This window comes from Camelus ferus, chromosome 6, assembly GCF_009834535.1.
Source record: "Camelus ferus isolate YT-003-E chromosome 6, BCGSAC_Cfer_1.0, whole genome shotgun sequence".
NCBI classification, from domain to species: Eukaryota; Metazoa; Chordata; class Mammalia; order Artiodactyla; family Camelidae; genus Camelus; species Camelus ferus.
This window is the reverse complement of record NC_045701.1, coordinates 9,618,390-9,644,157: the sequence shown is the minus strand read 5'-3', so window position 1 is coordinate 9,644,157 and position 25,768 is coordinate 9,618,390. Positions and strand designations below refer to the sequence as shown.

Sequence of the window (25,768 nt, the reverse complement as noted above, 5' to 3'; positions counted from 1 at the left end):
CTGAGGAGGTTAGGGGCCCGCATAAAGCAAAACTCTTGAGCTGCATGCTTTCCCTGCTTGTTTCTAAACTCCGAAAAGTGCCACACATTGGCACCATTGTTATGCAAACAATGCCTAAATGGTTGTAACCATTAACGACCTCTCATTAAAATGGCTTTCAAAAATTTGTCACACCATCTAAAAAAGCTAACAGGTACATTAAAACCATCTAAATTGGCATTCAAAACACGAGTCACCCTGATTTCGGTCCTAAAACTCAGCGAGTAAAATTTCAATGTTCTGTCGGGTTTTCAAAAAATTTCTCATTCAACCATTAAGCCAGAACCAAACAATTTATTTCTCGACAAGATTTAGTTTATCTTGTAATAAGCACAATGGAAAACAACTTTAACCATATTGTGTATGCGCAGTGTATGTTTAAGTAATTGGGAGATGTTTGTTGTAGAAATAAACTGAAAGGAATAGAAAAATCAAACAAGACAACTGCAAAGGAACTCCAAGAAACATTACTTTAAATTGCATCTATTTCTCCCCCCAACCCAATGCCATAATATAATCCCCCTTTGCGTGTAATTAATACACTTCTTTCTACGTCAAATTTGTGGAAAGGAAGTGAATTCTCTTTACATCAAGGTAGCGAATGCATATTCCTTTTTACGTTGTGGTGCAACAAAAAATTCCTACTTGGCCACCCCAACATTCGTTATAAAAAATAATTTTTTTCAGTTCAAAAGCGAACCCGTTAATTTGCACAGATTTAAAGACCTCTCGAGTTTTCCAGGAAAACTGCCACTGCCTACAAAATTCTAATGAAACGCTGACATTGGGTCTCCTGCACTCAGCGGCCAGGTTTCCACGAAGCGTGCACAGGCGGCCAGACCGCTGCGTGCCTGGACGATCCGACGCGAACGCCGCTCGCTGCGCACCGTGCGGGCCGCCGAGGACCCGAGCCGGGCCGGCGGCCCAGGAGAAGAGACGGCCAGGCTGCGAGGCCAGCCTGGCGAGGGACCCCTCCTCCCCCTTTGACGGGCCCAAGCGGGGCCGACGCCTTCCCCGCAGCAGTCGGGACCCGGAGAGTCGGACCACAAGGCAGCGGCAGATGCGGTTTGGGAGGGAGCCGTTGACGGCGACCCTCAGCGCCGCGCGGCAGGTTGGGGCGAGTCCCCGACGAGTCCGAAGACCTGGCGGGACTTCAGAAGCCCCAACCCCACGGACGGGGTGTCCCTCTGCTGCGCGGGGACGACAGGCTGGCCCGGAAGACCCTGGCCTCCGACTCTGTCACGCCGCCAGAGCTTTACCCCTACCAGACCACGGAGAGGAAGGAAGGTTCTAGAAAGTCTCCGTGGACTGCAGGCCCTCGCGACGCCTTACCTTGGTGTACTTGATCTCCAGGTTGGGCGTGGGCGACGGCAGGAGGTGCAGGGACGCCATGAGGGCGGCGGGGTCGGCCTTCACCTCGCCGGGCATCTCAATCTCACTGGAAGTCATGGAGGCGGGCGGAGGTCTCGCTCGCCCGCGGCGTGGGCTGTGCGGGCTGTGCGCGCGGTCCGCGGGCCGGGGGCGCGCTCGCCTGTATATAGGCAGGTGTCAAGCTGGGGCTCTTCTTATTGGACGTGAAGGCCGAGGCGCGGGGGGCTGGTCCATCCTACCTAGGACGCCCCGGCGCGGCCCCGATTTACATAAAGCCCGCCGCCTGCGCCGCGCGGCCGGGACGCTCGGGGCCCATGGTCAAGTGCGCCCGGCGCTTCTCCCCACCCTCCGGCCGCGGGGACCAGCCCACGCCCACGCCGCCGCCGCTGTCCTCGACGGCGGGAGCGCAAACCTGAGCCGCGACCGCTCGCGGCTCAGCCGGCGGTACTGGCCTCTCTCTGAAGCGGGCAGTGTCGGCGGGAGGCACACCTTGGCCGATGTCGGGCGCAGGTCGTGACCCCGGAAGCCTGGCCGGCGGGGACGGGCGGGGTACCCAAGCGGCCCGGCACTGATTAGGCCCCGAGAGTGGGACGCGGTGTCGGCGGGAGAAGCCCCGGGCGCTGAGGGGGCCGGACCGAGAATGGGGCGAGTGACGCTGTAGCGGGAGCGGAGATCCCCTTCGGCACGGGGCCCGCGGAAGCCCGGCTCCCCCTCTCTCCCGAGGACCCGCGGGGCGCCCTCCGCTTTCCTTCTCCGGGCAGGATCGCCGGGCCCTCGGCGGCGACCCCTCCCCACGCACACCCACTCCCCGAAACCGGGCCCAATATGCGCGATAGCCACAGGGTCAGGGACCGGTAGTGATGAGCGAGAGTCCCTCGCCCCACACTTAAAATGAGGATCCCCGGGAGCGGGTCGACGCCGCGCGTCCCTCGCCAGGACTCTCCCGCCCAGCTGCTGCCCTCTGCTGGCCGGGACGGCTCCGGGCGGTCTGGGCTGCGCCGGGAGGATGGGGCCTTGGTCCTCATTCGCTCCAGAGTTGCAAGTTGCATTGGCCCCTCTGGTCTTTCTCGGATCCCTCTTTCCAACCCTTACTCTCTTCGCCCCCAAACACATAGTTTTGCTTTTCTGTTATTCTTCACGCTAACATCTATCATCCTGCCAGACACAGGGCTTTTCACTTAACTGCCCCTTTGTGGTTGAACTCCCATAACTATACCCTGCTAAATTAAGCGTTTCCGTAGCTCCAACAGGTTTTCTTCTTGTTTGTGAGACTCTAGAGGTCAGCATATAGGTCTACATCAAGAACACAGAGACCCCATGTCAGAATGGGCTTTGGGCTCAGTAGGCTAAATCTGAGGTCCAGCTTAAAAAGACCTTTATAGATCACTTCGCCTCCTCACTCCCAATGTAAACCTGGCAGTGGGCTACCGATTCCTACCTTAATTGCCGTTTTCCGAGTCCTTTTCTTCGGATGTTAAGTGTCAGCCAGAAAAGACCCTGCCTTAGATAATTTTAGTAATTAGAACTGTCTAATGCTTAGTGTTTGGATGCTAAACACCAGTGGAAATAAACAAAAATATTTCATTTTAGTATTAGGTCTGAAGAAATAACGTCCAGCCTCTCAGAACCCAGAGTGTCTACACAAGGTTACCAGAGTGCATTGTTTTTGTGGAAAAACTATGAACCTTAGCTTAGGCAGTTGTGAGATTTCAATTCACAGGGGATCTTTATGTCCCCAAATTGTGTCTTAATAGAAATATATGTTCATGAGATATAGAATTTCATTAAAATCTTACAGGGTTATAGATACAATTAAGAAATTAAAAAGTAAGGTTAGTTGAGGAGAAAGGGAGAAGTTAGCAGCAAGGGAAATCAGTGATGCTTGTGGAACAACTCGGCAAACATATTCTGAGTGCCTCCCAATACAAGGCACAATGCTAGAGACTGGGCTGCAAACAACAGAGAGCTCTTGCCACTAGTGAGCTTAAATCCTTCCCTACAGAGAGGTGGATCACTGACTATGAGAGTTGTGGGGAAAAGTAATGAAAGAGCAACAACAACATGACCTGGGTGCCCCACCAAGGAAGAGGCCAGCTCTCTGGGGACACTGACTTTCGAGCTGAGCCTTAAAGGAGAGATCAGGCTTCAACAATGAAGAGAAGGACAGTATAGGCAGAAGAGTCCACAAGAGCAAAGGTGTAGAGAATGCTTTTTAGGGGACATCAGTGGTGCTGGGGAAGCAGCAGAGGAGGCTGGCAAGGCAGTTGTCTCAAGCTTGTAAAGACTTTGATCTTGAGACGCTGAGAAGGAGAAGTCATCAAAAGATTCCGAGGCAGAGAAAAGGGAAATCTGTATAAACTGAATTGATAAATGAATATTGTCAGGAAAGACTATCACAAACCAGAAACCATTGATTTATATTCTTCTCGAAGCATAAGACAAGGGTGTTCACCTTTGACTCACCCCTGGTGTGCTAACTACAGTTCCATCACCATGGCTGGAAGAAACAGGATGATGGAATTATTAGCATTTGTTACACAGTGAGGAAGAGCAATAAAGAGACTCCCTTCTTGTTTAGGCAGGAAAAAGAGGGTCTCTTGGCTTCTTCTCCTAAACATCTCCAAAAGGTCTAGTACAGTGACAGATGACAGACTAGTCTGAATCGTTCCCTAATGGCTTCCTTTGTGTAAGACTCACTCTCCAACTGGACAGTGAAGTGTGTTGAAGTGTGTTGTCAGCGCAGGAACTGTGTTGTCTATTCCTCTTGCACCTTCCTCAATTCCTAAAACAGTGTGGAGCACATAGTACCTATTTAATAAGAATTTTTGTTGAGTGGTTTGAGCAAAAAGCAAAATATATTCTCTATAGTGCTGTTGACCGCTTCAATGGCAAATGAAGCTAACTTTCCTATGCTCTCTGATTAAGGAATATTTCCTCTTCCTGATCTTAAGTTTTGGTTTGCTTTTCCCCATCTTTTACTCCAACCTTGTCTGTTCATAGATTTCTAAGAATTTTTTTTCTTTGTATAATCATCCTCTTTCCTCCAATCTTCAGTTCATGATTATGGCCATTTTTTGTCCAAACTCTTTAATTCGAGATGGGAAACAAGATTTAGCAGAAAAGAACAGTGAATTATAACTACTTCTTCAGTTTTCTCGGTTTCTATGAGTAGAATTTATTCTGCTGTTAACTTACTTTGAAAGCTGCCTTGACATCTCTTCTCTCACGTTCTTATTCTTTCCTCCTCTTCTCTTTCTTTTATTAACTTGTTTTATTGTCCTCTCATTTCTTCCATAGAGTTCACAATGGTTAAAGTGGCAATCTTTAACTATCTTCAGATTTCTAACATTTTGAATTTCAGTCTTTTCCTTGATTTTGTTAAACATTTTTCCCACCCTTATAATGTTTCTTTCTCTCACCCTCCCCCATCTGTAATTATTTATTGTTTAGGATACATCTTGCTTAAAACCCCCTGCACAAGGGAACGTAAGCTACAACATGCTCTATTTATTTCCTTGTGAAAACAATTTATTAGGCCTGGTGGAGCCAATATCCTGGAGTTGTAGAGGAGAAAAATAAATTCTTGCCTCATATTTCCTCACCTAAAGAGTAGAATGCAAAGTTGTAATTTTCAGGCATCAGCTTTATGTGAAGCTTGACTTTAAGGTATGAAACCATAGCAATTTAGGCTTCTTTTCAGATTACTGTTAAGGGGGAGGGGGAAGTACTTTTTTAAACCAAGAAACATCTTTTAGAAATCAACGAGGGGAATTAAGTGAAGCAAAAAGATTCCTTCCAATGAAGGAATCTTTCTGGTGTTGACAATAACTGAATGTCCAGCTTGAACTTCAGACTTCCATGTTCAGGGGCTATTTCAGCCTCAAGTGGTCCTGCTTAATTGCCTTCCTGTTCCCATCACTAACCATGATGACAGCCTACCTTTTCTAACAGATAACACTTGCGTTTTAATTTATCTGCAAAAATAAATCACACATTATAGCATTTCCTTCTTCTGGGTTAATTGAATCAGTTCCTTAAATGTCTCTAAGTCTAATGATTTGAAAGGGGCACAGTGTTTGAAATATTTAAAAAATTAGGGCCCTTGGGTTGTATGCAGAATGATCTCAGAGCTTATTTCAGATATGTGTTTCCTAATGATCTCATTCATCTCAAACGGGTTATGCTCAGCTACTTTATTTGAAATGTTTCCTGAAAACTCTAACAGGAAAGATTAATGCAAGGTATATTTATAGAGAAATGGTATTTAATATCTTAACAAGAGCTTATAAAGAGCTTTACATATTTTTATCCAGAAATGCTTAATGAAGTATTTTGGACCCATTATGAAAAATTCTATAAAATAAATTCACTTATATTTTTTGTTTAATGGGAATATTAACTTTTTATTTGGGATCTAAACACTCACTTAATTATCCTTGTCCTTCCAATATCTAGAAGAAAAGAGGCTAAGATCGTGGCGTTTATTAACCATAAAAATTCTCTTCATATTGAGTCCCTCATGCCTGATGTGGCCTCTGGTCACTATATACTATGAAAAAGGCTATTTATAGTTGCAGGGAGTAGATTCCTAATTGGTTATGACTCCAAAAGTCATGTTTTGATAAAAAACAAAAACAAAAACAAAAACCCACAATTCCTTCCTTTTAAAATATGTCCTCCACTTTTTTGAGAACCTCAGGAGACTATTTTAAAAGTGGAAACTAGAGTCCTCTTTGTTGTAAAGCCCAGTTCCACCTCACATGTGTTTTAGAGGCTTTAATTTGGGTGTAGAGATGAGCTCAATGCTCTATCAATAATCACACTTAACAGGCATGGGGAGAAAGTAAAATTCCTGCTATGCAGCCATTTCTAACGTGCCTGAGGAGAAAGGCACTAGCTCCCTCTGCAGTTGATGGTATGTATGTGCATGTGAATATTGTTATTTAGAAAGTAATAGCTTGGAGTCAATGTACATATTTTATCTGATATTGATGGGAAATCTTTAGATGTTACAGTTTTAATTAGAATTACTTAGGGGAGATGATCGTGTGGTTTGTGTCCTTTCTCCTGTTTACGTGGTGTATCACGTTGGTTGATCTGCATATGTTGAACCATCCTTGTGTCCCTGGGATGAATCCAGCTTGATCATTGTATATGATCTTTTTTACATGCTGTTGGATTCTGTTTGCTAATATTTTGTTGAAGATTTTTGCATCTATGTTCATCAGTGATATTGGCCTGTAATAGTCTTTTTTTCAGTAGTGTCTTTGTCTGGTTTTGGTATCAGAGTGATGGTGGCTTCATAGAGTGAGTTTGGGAGTACTCCCTCCTTTTCAATCTTTTAGAAGAGTCTGAGAAGGACTGATATGAGTTCTACTTTGTATGTTTGGTAAAATTCCCCAGTGAAGCCATCTGGTCCTGGACTTTTGTTTGCAGGCAGGTTTTTTGTTGCTAACTCTATTTCATTTCTAGTGACCGGTCTGTTCAAGTGGTCTATTTCTTCTTGATTCAGTCTTGGTGGACTGTATGTTTCCAGAAACTTGTCTATTTCTTCTGGGTTGTCCAATTTGTTTCCATATAGTTGTTCATAGTATTCTCTTATAGTATTTTTTATTTCTGTGGTATTGGTTGTAATTTCTCCTGAATTACTTTAGAGGGAAAAAAAATCAACGAGATCCAGACAAATTTTACCCTGCAGTCAGTTTAGGAGAGGGACTTTCATTAAAAACCCTTGTGACTTTTAAGAAAAGAGTGATGGGGTTCATTAGCCAAATTTACCATAAAAGATGCAATACTTGGAACCCTATAGTCCCACTCACATGGTAGTTATGAGCAGGCAATAGCCCAGAGAAAGTCACATGTGTATGTCTCAGACTGGAAGCAACTATCATCGTGGGTGAGGAAGAGTTACTAACAGGCAAGCCCCAGAATCTTTTTCCTCGCCCAGATAAGCACTTGGCATGTAACAAAGTGAAGTTTGCTTTTCTGTTTTCCTTTTGTATTCATTAGTTTACATTTTTCTTTTTACTTTTAAAATTCTTCATGTGTACACATAACTCTTAACTGTCACTACTTACTTTAGAACTCTCTTGTTCTCAAACATAAGCTTCTTCTCCAAGTCCTCCTGCCCTTACACAGTCATTCAGCCAAAGGGTCTTTGGGCATAAGGAAATCTTACAGGAACTTGGATGATATTTGGGGCAGGGATCCGTGTTCATGTGCACTAGTGAACGAGGCTAGATGAACAGTCATTGTTCCACTTTACATGCTGGAATGAGCCACTGAAAAAATAATGAGGAGCACTTTAGATGTCTTGACAACAGAAGGAGAATGCCAGCCTCTTTCTTCTCAACCACATAGTTCAGTCTGAGAGGCACAGGGCGAGAATGGGAAGTATTCAGAGCCAGGACACAGGCATCTAGTGTGGACATCCAAGCCCAGACAACAAAGGAGGGTCTTTTGCTTCAAGCGTACATATTCACCCTTTCAGAGCATCTGTGACTCACTGACGGCATTGTCAAGCCTGGATTTTTTTTTTTCTCCCTCTATCAATCAACTAGCTTCAACTGAACAAATATTCACTGACAATACATTATGAGCCAAGCACTTACATATAGTCTGTGGGGAACCAAAAAGAAGTGTGTGGAATGACAGTAACTGCATATGTGAAATAATTCAAGGGCCATATGAGACAGGAAAGAAGTCAGCATATACAATGCAGAATGAGAGTGAAGGAGTATAATGCCAGAAAGGAGGCGACCTGTTCACCAATACTTTTGGTGGGGCTTTCCATGGGCCCTGTACTCTTCCAGTTGCCATGGGGGACATAAGACACAGGAGATAAAGCTAACATTTTCCAAAACATGCCCAACAAAGAACTCCTTTGACATTTTTTGGTGTAAAGGTAACTCATGGTATCCAAAAGCAAAAGTTTGGACTTGGGATTTCTTCCCACTTCCCAAATCCTAGTTACACGTTCTCAAGTAAAAGAGCTTTTGGTACAGACCTCGCCCAAAGAGAAGATGGACAGGGACTAAGGGCAGCTTAGTTTTCCCCGTGTAGGAACAAAAGAGAGCTTACATACTTGCCATGGATTGATATAGCCCCTTCACTCCTGCTATTACACTCATGGAATAGTCTAATGGTTTTTAACCCGAGTTCTAATTATAATCATTTAGGGAACTTTTAAAAACATGGATGCCAGGTCCCACTTCCAGAGATTTCCTTAGTCCCAAGGCATTTCACTGGGCCCAAGGCATTGTGAAGCACTGGTGACCCACAGAAGGTTAACTCTGTGGGGTTACTTGGGTCCACTCTGCAGCCTCTGGACTAGGGAAAGTCAATTCCACGCTGCCCACTTCGTAGTGCTCTTTGATTTGCTATTTTTAATTTACTATTTGAAAAACACATCAAGCCTCAAATGGATTGACCTTTCTGCTAATGTATTTCACCTAAATTAACGGAGGCAATTAACTAATTTATATTGGAATTGTGCACTTTCCAGTTCACATTTATCAACTCTTAAATGCTTGATCTGGTGTTGCAGTTTAAATTTTTTATTATTACCCTTTAAATCTGAAGAAATGTCTTACATCTAATTAGCCAAACTTACATATTCAATTAATAGATTCATTACAGGCTAATGAATATGGAGGCAGCACCAGGGCAACATCTGCTTGCCAGTTGGAAAGATTCAAACTTATCTGCTATGAAAAAAGAAGAATCTGGTATATAACTAAAACAGCTCGAGCCTTCAGTTTTAACATTTCTGTGTACTATAATGCTCTTAAGGGGTTTTATGGGCCTGCTAACCTGAAAAAACAGTATGTGGCCCAGAGATAGCAGCCTTTTCAGAGAAATATGGAAATCAGAATTGCAAAAGAAATATACATCTGAAGACACTTTTCAATATGAAAATGTACAGGTCCAGATTGTCATCTCAAATTATTGAGTTTTTCTAACCTGAGGTTTTCATTAAAAATGCTTAAGATAACAAACTCAGTGAGAAAATTAATATTGCAAATTAAAGAAAACTTTAATTTACTCTAATATACTTTAGGATCATTCTAAATTCATGTGACTTTATGTATTTTAAGATATGGCCAGACATTACTTTGGGAACTAGATGTTCCAGTAGTCAATCAGATTTGGAATCTAGATAATTCAGAGATCTAAAATTTATTTCCATAATATTTTCAGTTATTAAAATTCTGGCTTTTTATTTCTCTGGCTATGAAGATACAGTCATTTTAAGTAACTATGAAAAATCCTTCCTGTTTCAGGAAAGGTGGGTGAGAGGTAGAATTCACTTGAATTAGAGGTGGCAAGACTATGAGGAAAATAATAAGAAATCACTTCCAAAGCATGTGGTCTCTTCCACATCAAAGCAAGAATTAAACAAGTGATTTTGGACCTACGTCTGAAGGTAAGACTATTTCAGGACATGTGTATGCTACTCTATTGGGGCCTTAAAAGCCTTTTTTCCCCTTCCATTTTACTTACATTCAGGATGGCACTTGGATTATTAAAAGACCGTATTTCTTACTTCCAATTATACAAGCTCAAAGTCCCAATATCCTTGCTAGATATCAAGTGCACATTAATCAGATATTCTAAAAATGAATTATTACACTACTTGTATGTCTAATAGTGATGGCTTCTTACGTACCTAGTGCTGACAAGCCTCCCCAGGAGTGTGAAAAATAAAACCATAAGGTCGAGTCATATCTCAAGAAATGCACAACTTGAGTTTCATAAGGAAAATCTTCATAACTGACAACAAATATACAAGATTGAACACGTTTTAAGTGTAGGTTTACCCTCTTCAGTACCTGAAAAATGGTGCCAATATGACTAACTCTTGTTCACACTCTTCTCAGTAGATGTTAAGGAGCACAAAAAAAGAGGGTTAGTGGGGAGGCACCTCATGTGCTTAGAGGGACTGGAAGGAGACCACATAAGCTACACCTGAGTAAGAGGAATGTCAGCCCTGGTACTCAACTGTAGGGGGCCCTGCAGTTACACATACACAAAATGAAAATTCAGTGAAGACTATCTGGGTACCTCTGTCATTCAGGATCTGACTCTCAGTGCTGGTCACCCTGAACATCCACGGTCACAATTAACCCCATCCAGGTCTTCAAGGAAGTGCTCTTCCTCATCTCTCGTCCTGTGTCTGAAAACAAAAGATAACATTGAAATGCTGGCAGATGAGTCTACTAAGTGGCTGTCATCATCAGAGTGCAGGCAGGATATGAGCAGGGCCAGCACGGAGATGAGAGAGAAGACAAATGAAGTAATTTATCAGATCCTTCCTCTGAGATAGCATGAAGGTAGCAGATTCTTCAAAAGCGGAAGTATTGTCTCCCAAGACTGCCAAGTGTCCATTTTCTTGCTCCTCTTTGTGTTCCAACTGGTGGTTTTTTAACACGGTAGGTAATCTTAACAGTTCTCTGTATTAACTGAGGGATATTGTACAACATTAAATAATTTATAATACGCTAACACTTTGTGTGTATGTAGGTCCAGACATAACATGCAGTAAGTGTGATATTGATTCTTGGCAACTAGATGGACATGAATATCTAGAATCTCTAATAGTTTATAAAAATTTATAAAAATATTTTATGAGATATAATTATATTTTTAAAAACTGAGTAATTTTATTAAGTTTGATACTCAATTTTCATTTCTATTTTGCCGTTTAACTTTAATACAAATTTTAAATATTTTAGAAAAATAATTTTTTTGAAAATGTATATAAGAAATACTTTAATGTTTCTATTTTTATCAATTAACATTTCTGATGAACTGTATTCAGACTTTTTACACTTCAAATATAAATCCTTTTAAAAAGAAACTTAAATTATTACTGTCAATATCACTGAATTATATGAAAATCTTGGTTATAACAATATAATGATTATGATGAAATAAAGGCAAAGCTCTATTTTGTGGAATAAACATATAATTTATGTGTCATACATGTCTTTATCTTATTACTTACACAAACATTACTGGTGCATCAGCAGAGCACTAAGACATACACAATAATAATGAGATTCAGTATCTTGATATTTTGCTGACTTTCAGTCAAATAAAAGGTATAGCTTTACATATGTAAACATTTTGCCATCATGAAGATCTATTTGTTAAAGCAGTAGATAACCTTCCATGTAAGAATTTATAGGTCTAGTTAAAAATTACAAAATATGAATATGTATGGTGTCTGGGTCTCCATTTGTCCTCTTTATCTGGACTCCACAAATATTAGAGGTGGGCCCAGATGCAGGGAGATGCTTTTCTCTGTGGGCTTAAGAGATCGCTGTTTCTTTATGTCCTGATGCCCTGGGACTTTCCAGAGACACTCGGTTTGTTTGCACTGCTTTCTTTTGTTGACTGTCCTGTGATAAATTCTCCTGCATATTTCTATAGTTTTCTCTGAAAAGGCATGTAAAGTATTTCCAGAAACGTTGTTTTAATTTGAGCTCAATATGTTAGTTGGCTCTTCACTTTAAAGTGGTTTTCACGTATTGTTAACAGGTTGAGTCAGTGTTGTTGGGGTTTTCTCTATCTTGGAATAATTTTTTGTTTGGTTACCTTCTGTTTGGTTACCAGTATGGAAAAGGCACTGGATCTGGATTCAGGAAACCCCAATTCTAGTCCTGACTATTCCCTTATTCACTGTATTGAGCCACTGAGATGCCCCCTACTTCCTCCAGTAGAAAATGTCCATTCTAATGTGACTGTATCCTCATGAGAAAGTGCCCAAGTTTGTATTAGGAGAGCTGAATCATCATTTTTTTAACTACAAAAGGAAAACAATTCCAACTTTTTATGTATGTTACAAAGCTATTCTCAAAACTGTGGAATAGAGTTAGGGTGCAGTTGAGCTAAACAATTATTTAAGTTAAATGTGATCATTTCATCTTCATAATCCAACAAAAACAAGTACAGCACACTCTTAGCAACTGAGGACCAGAGATGTGCAGGAAGCATCGTCTCATGTCAAGGAGCGCTGCGCTCGGCCAGCAGGGAGCAGAGTTGTAGCATTGTGTGTGTGCAGCGCTCGCAGGTGTGCAGCACTCTGGGGGTCAGAAGAGGAAGTGGTCATGTCTCCATGGGAACCAGAAGGATGGCATTTGAGCTGTACCTACAGCATAGGAGGGCACCTAGGCAAGACTGGCATGCTGGCAGGAAGGATGGAGCAAAATGTGGGAAAGAAAAGTGTGACACACCTGTAAAGGCATGCTTAGGGCAGAGCTTGGATGATAAGCTAAGAGACTGATTTAGCAGAATGTCTGTCTCATCTTGTTACTCTGGGATATCATGTGCGGAAGGTGGTAACAAGTCCTAGAGAAGTGTGATGTGTAAATTATTGCCATTCAACATTGTAAACAGCCAGGCAAAAGCAGAAAAATGTCCAAAAGGGCTAGGCGTGAATCAAAGGATTCCCAGGTATGAGAGAAATTCCTAGAGCCATTGGCAGAGGAGGCAAAAAGAAAAAAAGAAAAAGAAAGGGCTGTGAGATGCCTGAAGGTGCAGCTAAGAAAGAGGTAAGATTTCACTCCCATGGCCGCTGGCTACCACACCTCCTCAGGCACAGACTGGTCTGTTAACCCTTTCCTCACCGAGTTCTGTATCTCCTATCTCACTATCATTCCCTTGTCCTGCTCCTCCTCTCCACCTCTAGAGCTACCGATTTGGCCCTGGTCTGCCCCACCTCTGGAATAGTATAGGTAGCTCTGCATGATGACAATGAACTTCAGTTAAAGGTACGTGATACCAGATGAGTTCCCGTGGCCTGTGGGAAGCCGGAGTGCTCTGAGCCACTAGTGGGAGAAGAGGCTTTCTGGACTATTGTAATATAATTCTGTCCTCACTGCTTCTCACCTTGTACCACCACCCTTCATGCTTCGGAGAGAGTGCCTTTCAACATCTTAAACATGACCCTGCTGCTCTTCTCCATAGTGGCTTCCCATTGCCCACAGGATGAAGCCCAAACTCCTTGATGAGAGCTGTGACTTCAGAGGGTTAATCATATAACCATGTGTTAGAGAAGAGAACATTCATAGGACCATTTAATCAAACCCCACAAGGGAATTGGACATCATCTAGTCCACGTTTTTAATAAACTCTCCTCATTACTTGTGATTGTAAGAAATTCCTAGGTTCCTCCCAGGCCTGCTGGATCAGTCTCCCAAGGAAGGGCCCAGAGTCTGCGTGATTAACAACTTGAGCTCCCCCAGAGCATTCTCATGTTCAGATGGTTTGTGGACCTGAGGAAGAAACACAAGTCCAAAGAGGCACACTGGTTGCAGAAGTCCAGAAAATGAGAGCCAGGACCAGAATGGAGGGCAGCTGTAAATGGGATGACAGACCTCATAATAATGTCACCAGGGTGTCCATGCCAGAGCCCAACCTGAAGTCCATAGTGGGGCTCCTGGGGGTAAGTGATCCCTGCAGGGAGCCTCCCTCTCACCCCCGTCAGCCCTGTGGGGCCACAGCAGCAACAGTTCTAGGGCAGTGGGAGGGCAAGAGAGTGAAAAATCCTGGGCTGTGTTCCTGCTGAGGAACAAAGGCAGAACATGGGGTACTTTCAGCCCCAGCTTCTAGTCATCCAGAGACAGCTGAAGACAAGCAAGATTTGCCTGAGGGCAAAACTGTGAGCAGAGTAGAATTTGCTGCTGGTGTTTCCAGGCTTCCCTTTTTGCTTTCTTCCCCTCTTGTTGGTATCCTCACCCCTTCATCCCCCCAGGGTGTCCTTGTTCTCAGCTCTTTCCTCTCTCACTGCATAGAAATGCCTTTGTTGTCATCACCCACACTTTGATGGAGACAGTGTGTTGCCTTGACCAGGATTTTGTGCTATCCAGCTTTCTCTCTCTCTGTCTTTCACTCATAAATGCAAGCCTTAAAAAAGTGAAGTATTTCAGGCAATAGTAGAAATAGAAAAAAAAGAAAAACATTTGCAATAAAAGGTCAAGGGAACCACCTTGCCCTCAAAATGAGAATCTCCCAAAGTTTGCCTTAAAGTTTGTTCAGTCATTCAACTCACATTTAATGAGTGAGGACCTTGTGTTATGAACTATGATAAATATTTGACATCCAGTAGAGAACAAGGAAAATATGGGGGAAAGAAAAGAACAACAACAATGAAAGAACAAGGCTTGGTCCTTTTCTTTGAGTTGCTCACAGTCCGTTGAGGGTAAAAATTCAACCAGATAACACTGTAAGACAGGTGTGCGCATACCATGAATAGAAGCCTAGGGAAGAGAATAGTTAACCTTCTTTGAGTGGGACAAGAAAGCTTTACAGAGATGCTCCTTGAATGTGGACTTGAAGCATAAGGAGATTTTCACTAGGGAGTTAACAGGGAGAAGGAAGGACATTCCAAGCATAGGGAGCAGTACATATAAGGGTTCAGAGGCATGGAAGTTTGTCATGGTCAAAGGAAAAATCTAAGCAAAAGAGCTCAGTATGGAAAGTGTAGAGTGAGTGGCAAGGAATAGAAGGAAATTATGCTGGAAAGGTAGGTCGGAGGCTAAGGGTCAGGTAAGTCATGTGGCAGATTGTAGTTTTCAAAGATGACCTCATGAATACATATCCCGTCCAGCAGGATCTTACATTCCACCACCAGGAGGCAGGGTCTCTGTTCCCTCTCCATGAACCTGGGCTGCCTCTGTAACCTCCCTGACCAATAGGACATGGCAGGAGTGATGTTGCATGATTCCCAAGGCTGGGTCATGAAAGACAACGTGGCTTCTGCCCAGTGTACTTCCTCCTCCTCCTCCTTCCCCACCTCCTCTCCCTCTCCTCCTGCCTCTCTCCCTTTGTCTCTGGGCCCCTGTCTTCTAAAGTCAGCATGTTGTGAGGAAGGCCAGGTCAAATGGAAAGGCTGGTGTGGGTGTTCTGGCCCCAGAGGAGCCCCAGCCAGCATCAAGCATCAAACATGAGATGAACAGGCCTGCGGGTGATTTTGGCCAGTGAGTCTCTTTGCAGGCCCCCAGACCTCACCCGAGCAGTAAGAAACCATCCCTGCTGTGTTCTGCTTGGATTTCTACCCGTAGGGACTAGGAGAGACAATAAATGATTGTTATTGTTTTAAGCCACTAGGTTTTAGTGTAATTTCTGTATAGCAGTAGATAATGCATACAGTCATGCCAAGGAGTTGTACTCCTTCTTAAAAACACCAGGGAACCAATGAAGTTGTTTTCATCAGGGAAGTGGCAAAGGGATAGCAAATTCAAAAGACGGCCCTGGTGGCCGTAAGGAAATAGGATGGTGGGGGAATTTTGGTTTAGAGGCTGGGAAAACAAGGTTCTGCCAGTTATCCAGGCTGGGGGGAATGGTAGGGCAGGAGAGTATCTGTGAGTTTTTAAGGAAAACTTTTAATTTTAGCCTGATTTAGAAACTCTCTTGCTTCTATGTACCCAAAGGTGAGAGTCAGTAAGGACAGCAAAATGCTTGATCTGATTGTCTCCCATCCTCCCCAGGCGTGGCCTTTTCCTCCGCTCCCTTATAACCAGATCCTGGCTCTTAGAGTCTGTTTTCTTGGTGCCCTCATCCTTCCCTAATGCTGTCCCCTGGCTAACAGCACACACCTCCCAGTTGGTATCTTCTCCTTGCCTTCTCTCCGAGTATGAAGGTGATGATGCCGGTCTTATAACCGAGAGTTTCTGTTGCCTCCAGCTCACCAGCATCTGGGGGCTTGTAGGAGGCATGGGAGGACATGTTTGAGGGGAAGGGGATCTCGGCTGTTGAGGAGGTAGGTCCTGGCCTTTTAACATGGATGAGCGAAATCATAATCACGAGACTTATATGACTTACACTATTGAGTACGAGTTCGACACCAAAGATGATTGTAAATACTGGAAAAAGCAACATGTTCATTAATACAAATGGTTTGGTTGTATAGTGTTAATGATATGTTATCATTAGAGCAAGACTTAATGAGACAGGAGGGAAAGGGACAGGGCACAGCCACTCAAGGAGTGACAGCAACCAAAATGGTGGAGGATTCACCTTCTGGTTGGCCTTGAGGATTAAGAGGTTTGACTTCTAATAGACCTTGAGCTTCATTATATGCTCATTGTAATAGTGTGATCAAATAACATGCCCTCAGGCACCAAGACGGCCCCAAGGCTAACCGCAAAAGGCCAAAGAATGGGCGGTGGCCCAGTCCCTGGGAATCCCAGCCTCTTCCCCAGGGCAGTTGGGTTGATCCCACCTGTAGGCATCTCAAACTACTGAGACCATAAAAAGTGACACCACCACGCCTAGGGGCCTTTGTGCTCTCTCTCCCCTTTTGAGAAGGCCAGCACTCTGTCTATGGAGTGTGTGCCTACTTTTATTTTAACCTGAGCACCCAATTCCCACACCTCTCTCCTTGCCTTTCTCTTGCCTTACACTCTATGCAGTATGCATCTCTCTAAATAAATCTACCTTTACTCAACAGTGGCTCGCACTTGAAATCTTTCCTGAGCGAAGCCAAGGTCCCACACTTGGCGGGGCACGTCCCAGAGGCTCAACCGAGACCTGGGACTCGGCCTCCTCATTCCCCACATCCATTTCCCTAAATCATTAACTGTTGCCCAGTATATACGGTTAGAGTGTAAAAGTCTGAGATATTTAGGAAAGCAACGTAGACCAAAAATAAAGTGAATTAAAACTTTTCCTTCACTTCACTTATGCTTCATTTTGCCCATGAAATATTAGACTCATCTCTAGATTTATCTAGGAGTAGTTGGCAGTAATATCATATACGTACTGTCATGCATTTTTATTCATTTTAGTGAGATTTTTAAGTCAAGTTTTTCAGAATTTATTGAGCAATTTCTTTTTATCAGGATCTTTCATATTCATTATCTTACTCAATCCTCAGATAAGTTCACGAAGTAGTGTTTTACCTCTATTTTACACTTCAGAAAACTTTTCTGAATCTAAGTTAATTGACAGGCTCAGGGTTAAAAGCTTGCAGTGGTAAGGCAGGGCCTTGGGGTAGGCATTTTGACTTTCAAATTCAGGATTCTTTTCACTGTGGGCTAGAAAGTTTGGAGGACTCAGGCCGTTTTTTGTTCGTTTGTTTGTTTGTTTGTTTATAACAGCAGTAATCGAAGGTAAACTGTGTTTATTGGTTATAATCATATAATTTGTTTTTATCCATGCAGTGACAAACTGACAAGTGATACTCACAGGGTTGGCTGGATGCTCAGAGCTTAGCTGTTAAGCCTTTTCATCTGAGGCAGTTTTCACCAGCCCTGTGTGAACATCTGCCCCAGCCTCTAAATCATTCGCTATTCACATTGTCAGAATCTGGCAGGCAGTCATGGTCCTTAAAAAGTCAGATTCTGGAGCCAACTATCTGGATTCAGATCCTAGCTTGACCTCTGGTGAGTTCTGTGACCTTTGGCAATTGTTCAACCTCCCTGTGCCTCAGTTCTTTCACCTTTGAAATAGAGATAATAACAGCATCTATGTTGAGGGTTTGTTTTTAGGATTAAATGTGTTAATATAGATGAAGTACTCAAAACATTGCCTGGAACATAGTAAATGCTATGTACACATTAGACATTATTATTATCATTATCATTAATATTATTATTATCACAATTCCAGAAACCTTAAGGCAATCAATAAATAATTATGAAATCAGTGTTACAGTTTAACAGCACCCATTTATGTGGATATGTGTGTGTGGATATGTATATAGCTGTTTTTTGGTTTTGTTTTTTTTTTCTTTCACAGTCTAATTTTCCAACCAAGGCTTAAGGGTTCCCATTATCTAGTACTTGAAAAATCTCTTTCTTCAATCATGGTAACTTAACAAAATAAGTGATGCCTTGTTGTTAATTTGCTAGACCTGCCATAGCAAATTACCACAGAGTGAGGGGCTTAAACAACAGAAATTTATTTATTTTCTCACAGTTCTGGAGGCTGGAAATTCCAGATCAGGGTGTCTGTTTCAACTCAACCACCTCCTTTAAAGGTCTTGTCTCCAAACATGGCTACATTCTGAGGGAAGTGGGTTAGGTGCAACACTTTAATTTGTGGGGAACATAATATAGCCCTTAACCTGACTATTCAGGTTATATTGACATGTTTACTGGGCAGCAGTTGTTGTTCCTCACTAGAATTATGTAAATCCCGGTAATTTCACAAGGTTATTGTCCCAGATAGTAGTGACACAGAGCAGAACCCTGTGAGATCCTCCCTGGTCCAGATGCTTTTGGTGTCCCCATTTCTTGTTTGAAATAAATAGGCTTCATTCAGCCTCCCTGGCCTTCCCGGAGTTCCAAAGAGAAGATTCAAACAGTTGCTAATCAGGGAAGGGAGGGAGTGCAGAGACAAGGAAGGTACAGTCAAGAAACAATAGTGCAGCCTTGGGGCAGGGTCCTGGTTCCTCCTCAAGGAATACGCATAACAATATCTTTGAGTTCTTCCGCAGGAACTAAGGCCCCCACCCAGGTGGAGGATGGCAATTTCAGGCTGAGCACAAGATTCCTGGAACACTGCCCTGTTACCTCACCTCCAACCAATCAGAAGAAAGTCACATACCCTGCTGCCCTCACTCCAAATTTTGCCTATAAAAACTTCTCCCCGAAAACCATTGAGGAGTTTGGGCGTTTTGAGCACAAGCCACCTGTTCTCTTTTCTTGGCCCTGCAATAAACCTTTCTCTGCTCCAAACTCTCTGAAACAAATGCTTCAGTTTGTTTGGCTTCCCTGTGTGTTGGGCACACAAACTTTTATTCGGTAATAGTAGGAGACATGCATAGACACTTGTTTGAAAATATGGTAGCTTGTAAAATCCTCTTGGACTTTCAGCTGGATTGCCGAGTTCTATGCAAATGTATGTTAAAAAAAAAAAAAAAGCCACCCCTGAGATTCCCCTGTGCAACTTACCAGGTGCTGCTATGCATACATACAACACAGAACCCTGTGGGACCCAGAAACTGGATCTGCCAGAAAATGCCATGGTTGATCAGAACATATTCTGTGCATTTACTTCAAAAGTTTTTGATAAACTTGAAAATAAGGTTAAAATTTGAAAATAGCTATAACTTGGCTTTTTCAAGGCAGTCAATAGAAGACCTGAGCATAAAGAAAAGAAGGGAGAATGGAAGGAAGAGCTAAGAACATCCTGGCACCAGAACAAGGAAATGCCAGGTTCACAACCTATGTGTCAATCAGCCCTGGGAGGTATCAGAATGTCTACATGAAGGGACAAGCTCCTGCAATGGGCTTAATCAAATAGCTCGAATCATCCTGTTACTCAGCCTTTGGTCCATGTGACAACATTTGGGGCTTGACGCTTCTTGGTAAAACAGTAGGGCAGGCCACTGGGCAGCAGGCTGCCACTAGTTATTAGTTGCTGATGACTTAAGCTAACAAAAGGAAGTTATTACTGGTTGTTGATAAATTCATTCAAAGGGTAACATACCAGGAGAAAGAGTTCCAGTGCTGGAATTTTTCCCTATGCAGCAGTGGCCTATGTTTAGCTGAGGGGGCAAGATGGAGTCATTAACACTGAGCTTCTCTACATTGATTATGACAGATACAACAGGACTGCAGATCCTGACACCTTCAGGCTTGCAGCTGTACTATTATTTTGACTTACAAATCAAGTCCATCTTCTTGTGACCTCATCTTTTCTCCACTGCATAAAATTCAGAAGCACCCTCTGTAGACCTGCCCCAAGGTGGAGGTAGCTAGGTCACACGTTGCTTGGCCCCTAGCCATGTTTTACCCCTATTGCAGGGATTATCTCACTAGACCATCACTAACACCCGAGGGTGGTGTGACCAGGGCAACGAGAATGGAGTCAGTACAGTTCAACACCCACAATCTTCAGAATTATCTTGTCTGAGTTCCTGTGTGTTCCCCAGAATTCACTGACTTCATACATTCTTGTTCTTTCTCTCCTAAAGTTCATTCCCCTTTTGATCAATAATTCTCAATGTTTCCTCACCTTTTATTTCTTTCTAATGTTTTATCCTCTTATAAAAAGAAATGAACCTCTGAATTTTTTCATACCTCTCTTTTCTGTCTCCCCATTGTAAGAGAATGACCAATTTAATTTATCTGGCTAAAGCATGTTAAAATTATCGATAAGATCATGAAGCAGCTTTGATGTAACTGAAAGAGCTGTGGATTTAGAAGTACAGGATCTGACTTTGCTTCCTACTTCTTCTGCTTACCGACTCTGGGAGTCCAAGTCAGTTTTTTAATCTCTCTGAACCTCTGCATCCTCATGTATAAAATAGGGAAAAGAATACCTCTTTCAGGATTATACTGTCAATTATGGAAGGTACAGTTTATAAAAGGGTTAAACTTAGCACAGGGCCTTCCTTATAGAAAGTACATGATATATTTCAGTTAAACTCAAATATTTTGTACTACTAATTAAAAACATTTTTTTATAGTGGAAATTTTCAAACATATACAAAAGGAGAGGAAGAATTCTAACAAACCCCAACATACCCATTTTTCCACTGCTCAACTTATGTAAACAGTTTGCCAAACTCATTTTACCTTTCTCTCAACACTTTTTGTTCCTGGATCTTTTAAAGCAAATCCTAGACATTATGTTATGTCACATGTAAATACTTTAGTACGCATCTCTAATCTATCACCATAACATTATTATACCTAACAGAATTAAGAGTGATTCCTTAATATCTACAACTGAGTTGATATGAAAATGTTGATTATTTTAAAGGGTCTTTTTTTTTTTTTTAACAATTTGTTGAAATAAGGATTCAAACAAGGCCCATATGTTGCATTTATTATGTCTCTTAAGTTTCTTTGTTTTAAAAGAGTCCCTAATCCTTTGTATGTGGTTTTATTTGTTTTGGGGTTTTTCTGCTTGTTTGTTTTGTTTTGTTTTTTTACTTTATGGCATCGATTTGTTAAAAGCAAACATGTTATTAGTGTCATGGAATGGTTCATTTTCTGGATTCAGCTGTTGTTCTGGATTCATGGTGTAATTTAACTTGCTCCCCTATCTCCTACATTTCCTATAAATTGGTGTTTGAACCTAAGGCCTGGTTACATTCATGACAAATTTTAGAGTGGTGCTAGAGTTAAGGATCTTTTGAGGATGACTAATGATGTATTTTTAACTATTTCAAAGTCAGTCTCAGAAATCTTTCTCTGCCACAAACCCAGGCACATTGTGATCTTGGTGGTAGCTCCATTCAATTGACTACAGAATCCTTTCACTGACAGTGCCATTGGATGCGGCTGTATTATTTCATTTTTGTTTGTTTTCCCTTTGTGTGTGTGTTTTTTAAAGGCTATAATCAGTGTTGTTTTGAAAACTATGATGCCCCTAACTCTAGAGAATCAACTATTTTTTAAGTCACTCACCACTGATTTCATATATGTAGATACTTAGTTAGAATTAGTGTTGAGTCAAGTATATTTAAAACAATGAGTCATTGTCCCAAACAGAATACAATAGGAATTATTCAGAAGACAATAATCATCTTCTCTGTGGTCATGCCTTAAATTAAAGATAACTGAAGTTTTTGATTCTGGATAACTCAGAATCGCAAAATACCTCTTGCCAAATTATCTAGATATTCTTTTGAAATGTTGAGTCAGTTCCCCTCGAGTAGTTTCACAAATAAGTATTTATTCTACCACTACTTTGAAAAGGTCAAGTTTGAGAGATGCTACAGACATACCAAGATAAGACATAGCACCTGCCCTCGAGGACTAAGTTCGGTAGGGAAGATAGTGAATACATGAAAAGCTTTTTAGTAAGGTATGTGACAGAATAGTGGCAAGAACAAAGCACTAGAAGTTTAGCTTAGAATAATTCTTGAAAAGTTTTTGGTGGCATTTGAGATGAACCTTGAAAATTTGGTAGAGCTTTTTTGGTTCTTGAAATATGGGGAAGGGTGGCTTTGGCAGGAATGGATAAATAAAAAGCCACCTAAAATCCCAGGCTTGAAATCACTGGATATAGTTTGCCTCTAGTTAAAGACATGAGATGGGATATGTCCATCCTTCCTCCTTCCCTTCCCTTCCCTTCCTTCTTAATTCAGAAGGTAAGAGAAAACAATTAAAGGAAGATGGCATACAGTGGTATCAAGAAGTCAAAAGTCAAAAGAAACAGTTTTACTAAGAAGGGGAGCAGCATTATTCACAGCAGCCAAAAAGTGGAAACAATTCAAATGTCCATCAACTAATGAATGAATAAACACATTTGGTAAATCCATACAGTGGAATATTATTCAACCATAAAAAGGAATGAAGGACTGTTACATATTACAATATGGATGAACCTTGAAGACATTATGCTAAGAAAAATAAGCCAGTCACAAAGGACTACATATATGATTCTGTTTATATAGAATGTCCAAAATAGACAAATCCCTAGAGAGAGAAAGTGTATTAGTGTTGCCTAGGACTGGGAGAGGGGAAGGTGGGTGAATTGCGGGATGACAACTAATGAGGGTGGGGTTTCTTTGGAGGTAATGAAGTGTTCTAAAATGAATTGTAATGATCAGTGCACAATTCTGTGAGTATATTAAAAGCCATTGGTTCATATACTTTCTCTGGATGGATTATAACTCAATCCAGCTGTTTAAGAAAAAAACAATGATGAAGGGAGTAGTCCATAGTATCAGTTTTTACAGGAAGGTCAAGGAGGATGAATACTGAGAAAGGGCTATAGGATTTAATGATTCACTGGTGACCTTTGAAAAGGGAATTTCTTTTCTGCAATTGTGGGAGCAGAAGTGAGTGGGTGGGGAGGAAGTGGAGGCAGAGCAGTCTTTTAAGAAGTTTGGCTATGAAGGATAAGGCCATAGGACATCTTCCAACTTCCCCCTACTCAGTCCCACTTTTATTAAAAAAAAACCTTCTCATTAACATCAACTGTTTCTGAGGAAAATCATTCTTTGGGGTTAGGGTTGACTCTCAACCTGAGCTCACTTTCCACTCTGAGTCCCAGAATTTTGCCTGATGTATTGTGTTTTCGCAGTTGAATCATGAAGAAACATCAGAGACACTCTTGAAGGTGAACAAGATGGGAGGACTTGCTCTGCCACATATGAAGATTTATTATAAAGCTACAGTAATTGAGTTAGTGTGATATTTGTTCAGGGATAAAGAAACAAACTTCTGGAATGACTATGAAGCTCAGAAGCAGATCTACGTGAGGACTGACATTGGAGGTGCAGAGCAATGACAAAAAAGAAAGATTTTTTAAACAAATGGGGCCAAAACAACTGCCAAATGAGGAAAAATGGTATCAGACTCCTGCCCCATAACAGACAGAAAAATAAATAGCTAACGATTAAAAATCAAATGCAAAAAGCAAAATTAGTAATCTCTAAGATTATGAAAAGAATATCTTCATGACCTCAGGAGTTGTGAAGGATTTCTCAAATAAGATATAAAAAAAACTGTAAAGGGAAAATTGCTAAATTGAACCCCATTTAAAGCTAAGAATTTTTAATCATTAATTTTGCATTTAAAATTTTGTATTTTTTCTCAAAGAAGGCATCCACATTGTATATCTGCAAGGACCACAAAGCCTGGATCCACAACTAGTCCTTTCAAACAACACCTCCTCTGTTTCCCAAGCAAACTTTATTCCCAAAGATGGTATTCTAGATACAGGCTTTTTCTATTTACTGCTTAATCTTTAGGTTTGTGATAATGTCATTGAACTAGTTCTCTTCCTCAACCCAAGAAGTGTATCATAATCTCTTTGTTACAAAGGCTTCTATTCCTTTTGATTTGTTCATTAATACAATCACCCATCATTTTGTGGAATAAGCCAGATCTCAAACCACAGTTGTAACTGACAGAGCTAACAAAACCACAGCCAACTCGAGATCACTTAAACCTACAAACTGAGATTTCAAGAGGCTAGGCCATCCACCACTACATCTCTTGGTCCTAGTAACTGGCCAAACACAAAAGGGCTTCTCTGGCTCTTCCTAACTAAGCCTGGCAAAAAACTCATGTATCAGTGTTCTGTAGCCCAGGTAGAACTGACCCAGCCATCTTTCTAGTTTAAAGTCATGGTTACTAACCTCACCAATAAACCAAGTGAAGGCAAAATTATTCTTCAAACCAATGCCTAAAACACCTGTAATCTGAAGCTCCGCCTATTTTGAGGTAAAATTTCCCTGGGGCTATAAGACATATTTCCCAATAATTTAATTCCTATTCCAGCCAGGCTGAAATGAAACTTAATCTGTTCAGGCCAAAGTTATGCCTACCTGGATCACATTAAGGTCCACCATAAAGGACCACGTACCAAATACAAGTATTAAGGCTGTGTTGGCCCTCTCCAGTTATAAACAGCCACAGAGCTGTAAAAACTTGCCAACAGCTGAATTCCCTCAAACTGGCAAAGGTGAAAAAACTATGTGCCTTCAAACGTGAACGTCTTAAAGTGTCTCATGTGCACACCCCTCAAAGTTTCAACTACCACATGATATTTTAGACTCCATATTGTCAGTCCTTGTTTATTTTTTTAAGATTTCTAGCCAAGCTGGAAACCAGGGATTTTAAGAGGCCAAGTTTAGAACCACTTGAGAAAGAAAACACAGGAGTTTTATAGGACAGATATACATTTTTTTAAATTTAGCTTTTTGATGAACTGGGGAACATAGTTTCAATTTGCAGCCACAAAAGTGTCTTAATATGAATGGAATGGCCCCAAACTGTAGGTCTCCCCTTTGCTGGAAGAGTCCATCCAGTGTCCATTCATGAACTCAACACATGAAAATGGACCACAGTGCCCCCTACTCCACATTTAATCTCTGAAAAAGACTCCAGATGGGGACTTACCAAGCAGCTATTTCCCCCAGACTCACCAGTAAGATGTCTCTTCTCACTCAGTAGGAAGTGCATGAGGTGATGGGGAGATGCCAAGATGGTTCTCAAGCAAACAATCTTTCACGGAGACATGAGGGAAAAGTGGAGGTGATGTGCTTTGAAGATGAAGGAAGGGGCCAGGAGCCAAGGACTGTAGGTGGCCTCTAGATGCAGGAAAAGGCAAGAAAACAGACTGTCCTCTGGAGACTCCGGAAGTAGCTATTAAATTAATTAAATAAGGAGGCCATTAGACTGAGGTGGCTCTAATGCCATGGGAGCCAATATCAGCAACCCCAAACCTGAGCCTGTAAACACCTCAAGGTTGTGAAGAGAAACCTAAGGACAACCAATCATAAATAGCCAACTAGGTTTTAAAGCTGTAACCAATCAAATAATCTCCTTTCTTTGCTTCTGCTTTGTCTCTATACAGGTTTCTCCCCAGCTCCTGTCATCAGAGTGCTTTGAACCACTTCTGCTTTGACACTGCTTATTTGAATCGATTTTTGTTCAAATAAATT

The 25,768-nt window shown here is 41.8% G+C and overlaps 1 protein-coding gene across 3 annotated transcripts in view; it reads right to left on the bottom strand.

Moving 5' to 3' along the window:
* The window catches only part of ALDH1A2 (aldehyde dehydrogenase 1 family member A2), a 112,314-nt gene extending 101,743 nt beyond the window's left edge, over positions 1 to 10,571 (bottom strand). The window contains exons 1-2 of one of the 3 annotated variants that reach the window (XM_032481093.1): positions 1,900 to 2,040; positions 1,372 to 1,570 (exon numbers count right to left, since the gene is read on the bottom strand). In XM_032481093.1, coding sequence (XP_032336984.1) covers positions 1,372 to 1,488 — 117 coding nt within the window. In that variant the 5' untranslated portion in view covers positions 1,489 to 1,570; positions 1,900 to 2,040. Of the gene's footprint in view, positions 1 to 1,371; positions 1,797 to 1,899; positions 2,041 to 10,473 lie in introns of those variants that run through there. The other 2 variants (XM_032481094.1, XM_032481095.1) reach the window with 2 other exon arrangements.
* Between the last annotated feature and the right edge of the window lie 15,197 nt (positions 10,572 to 25,768).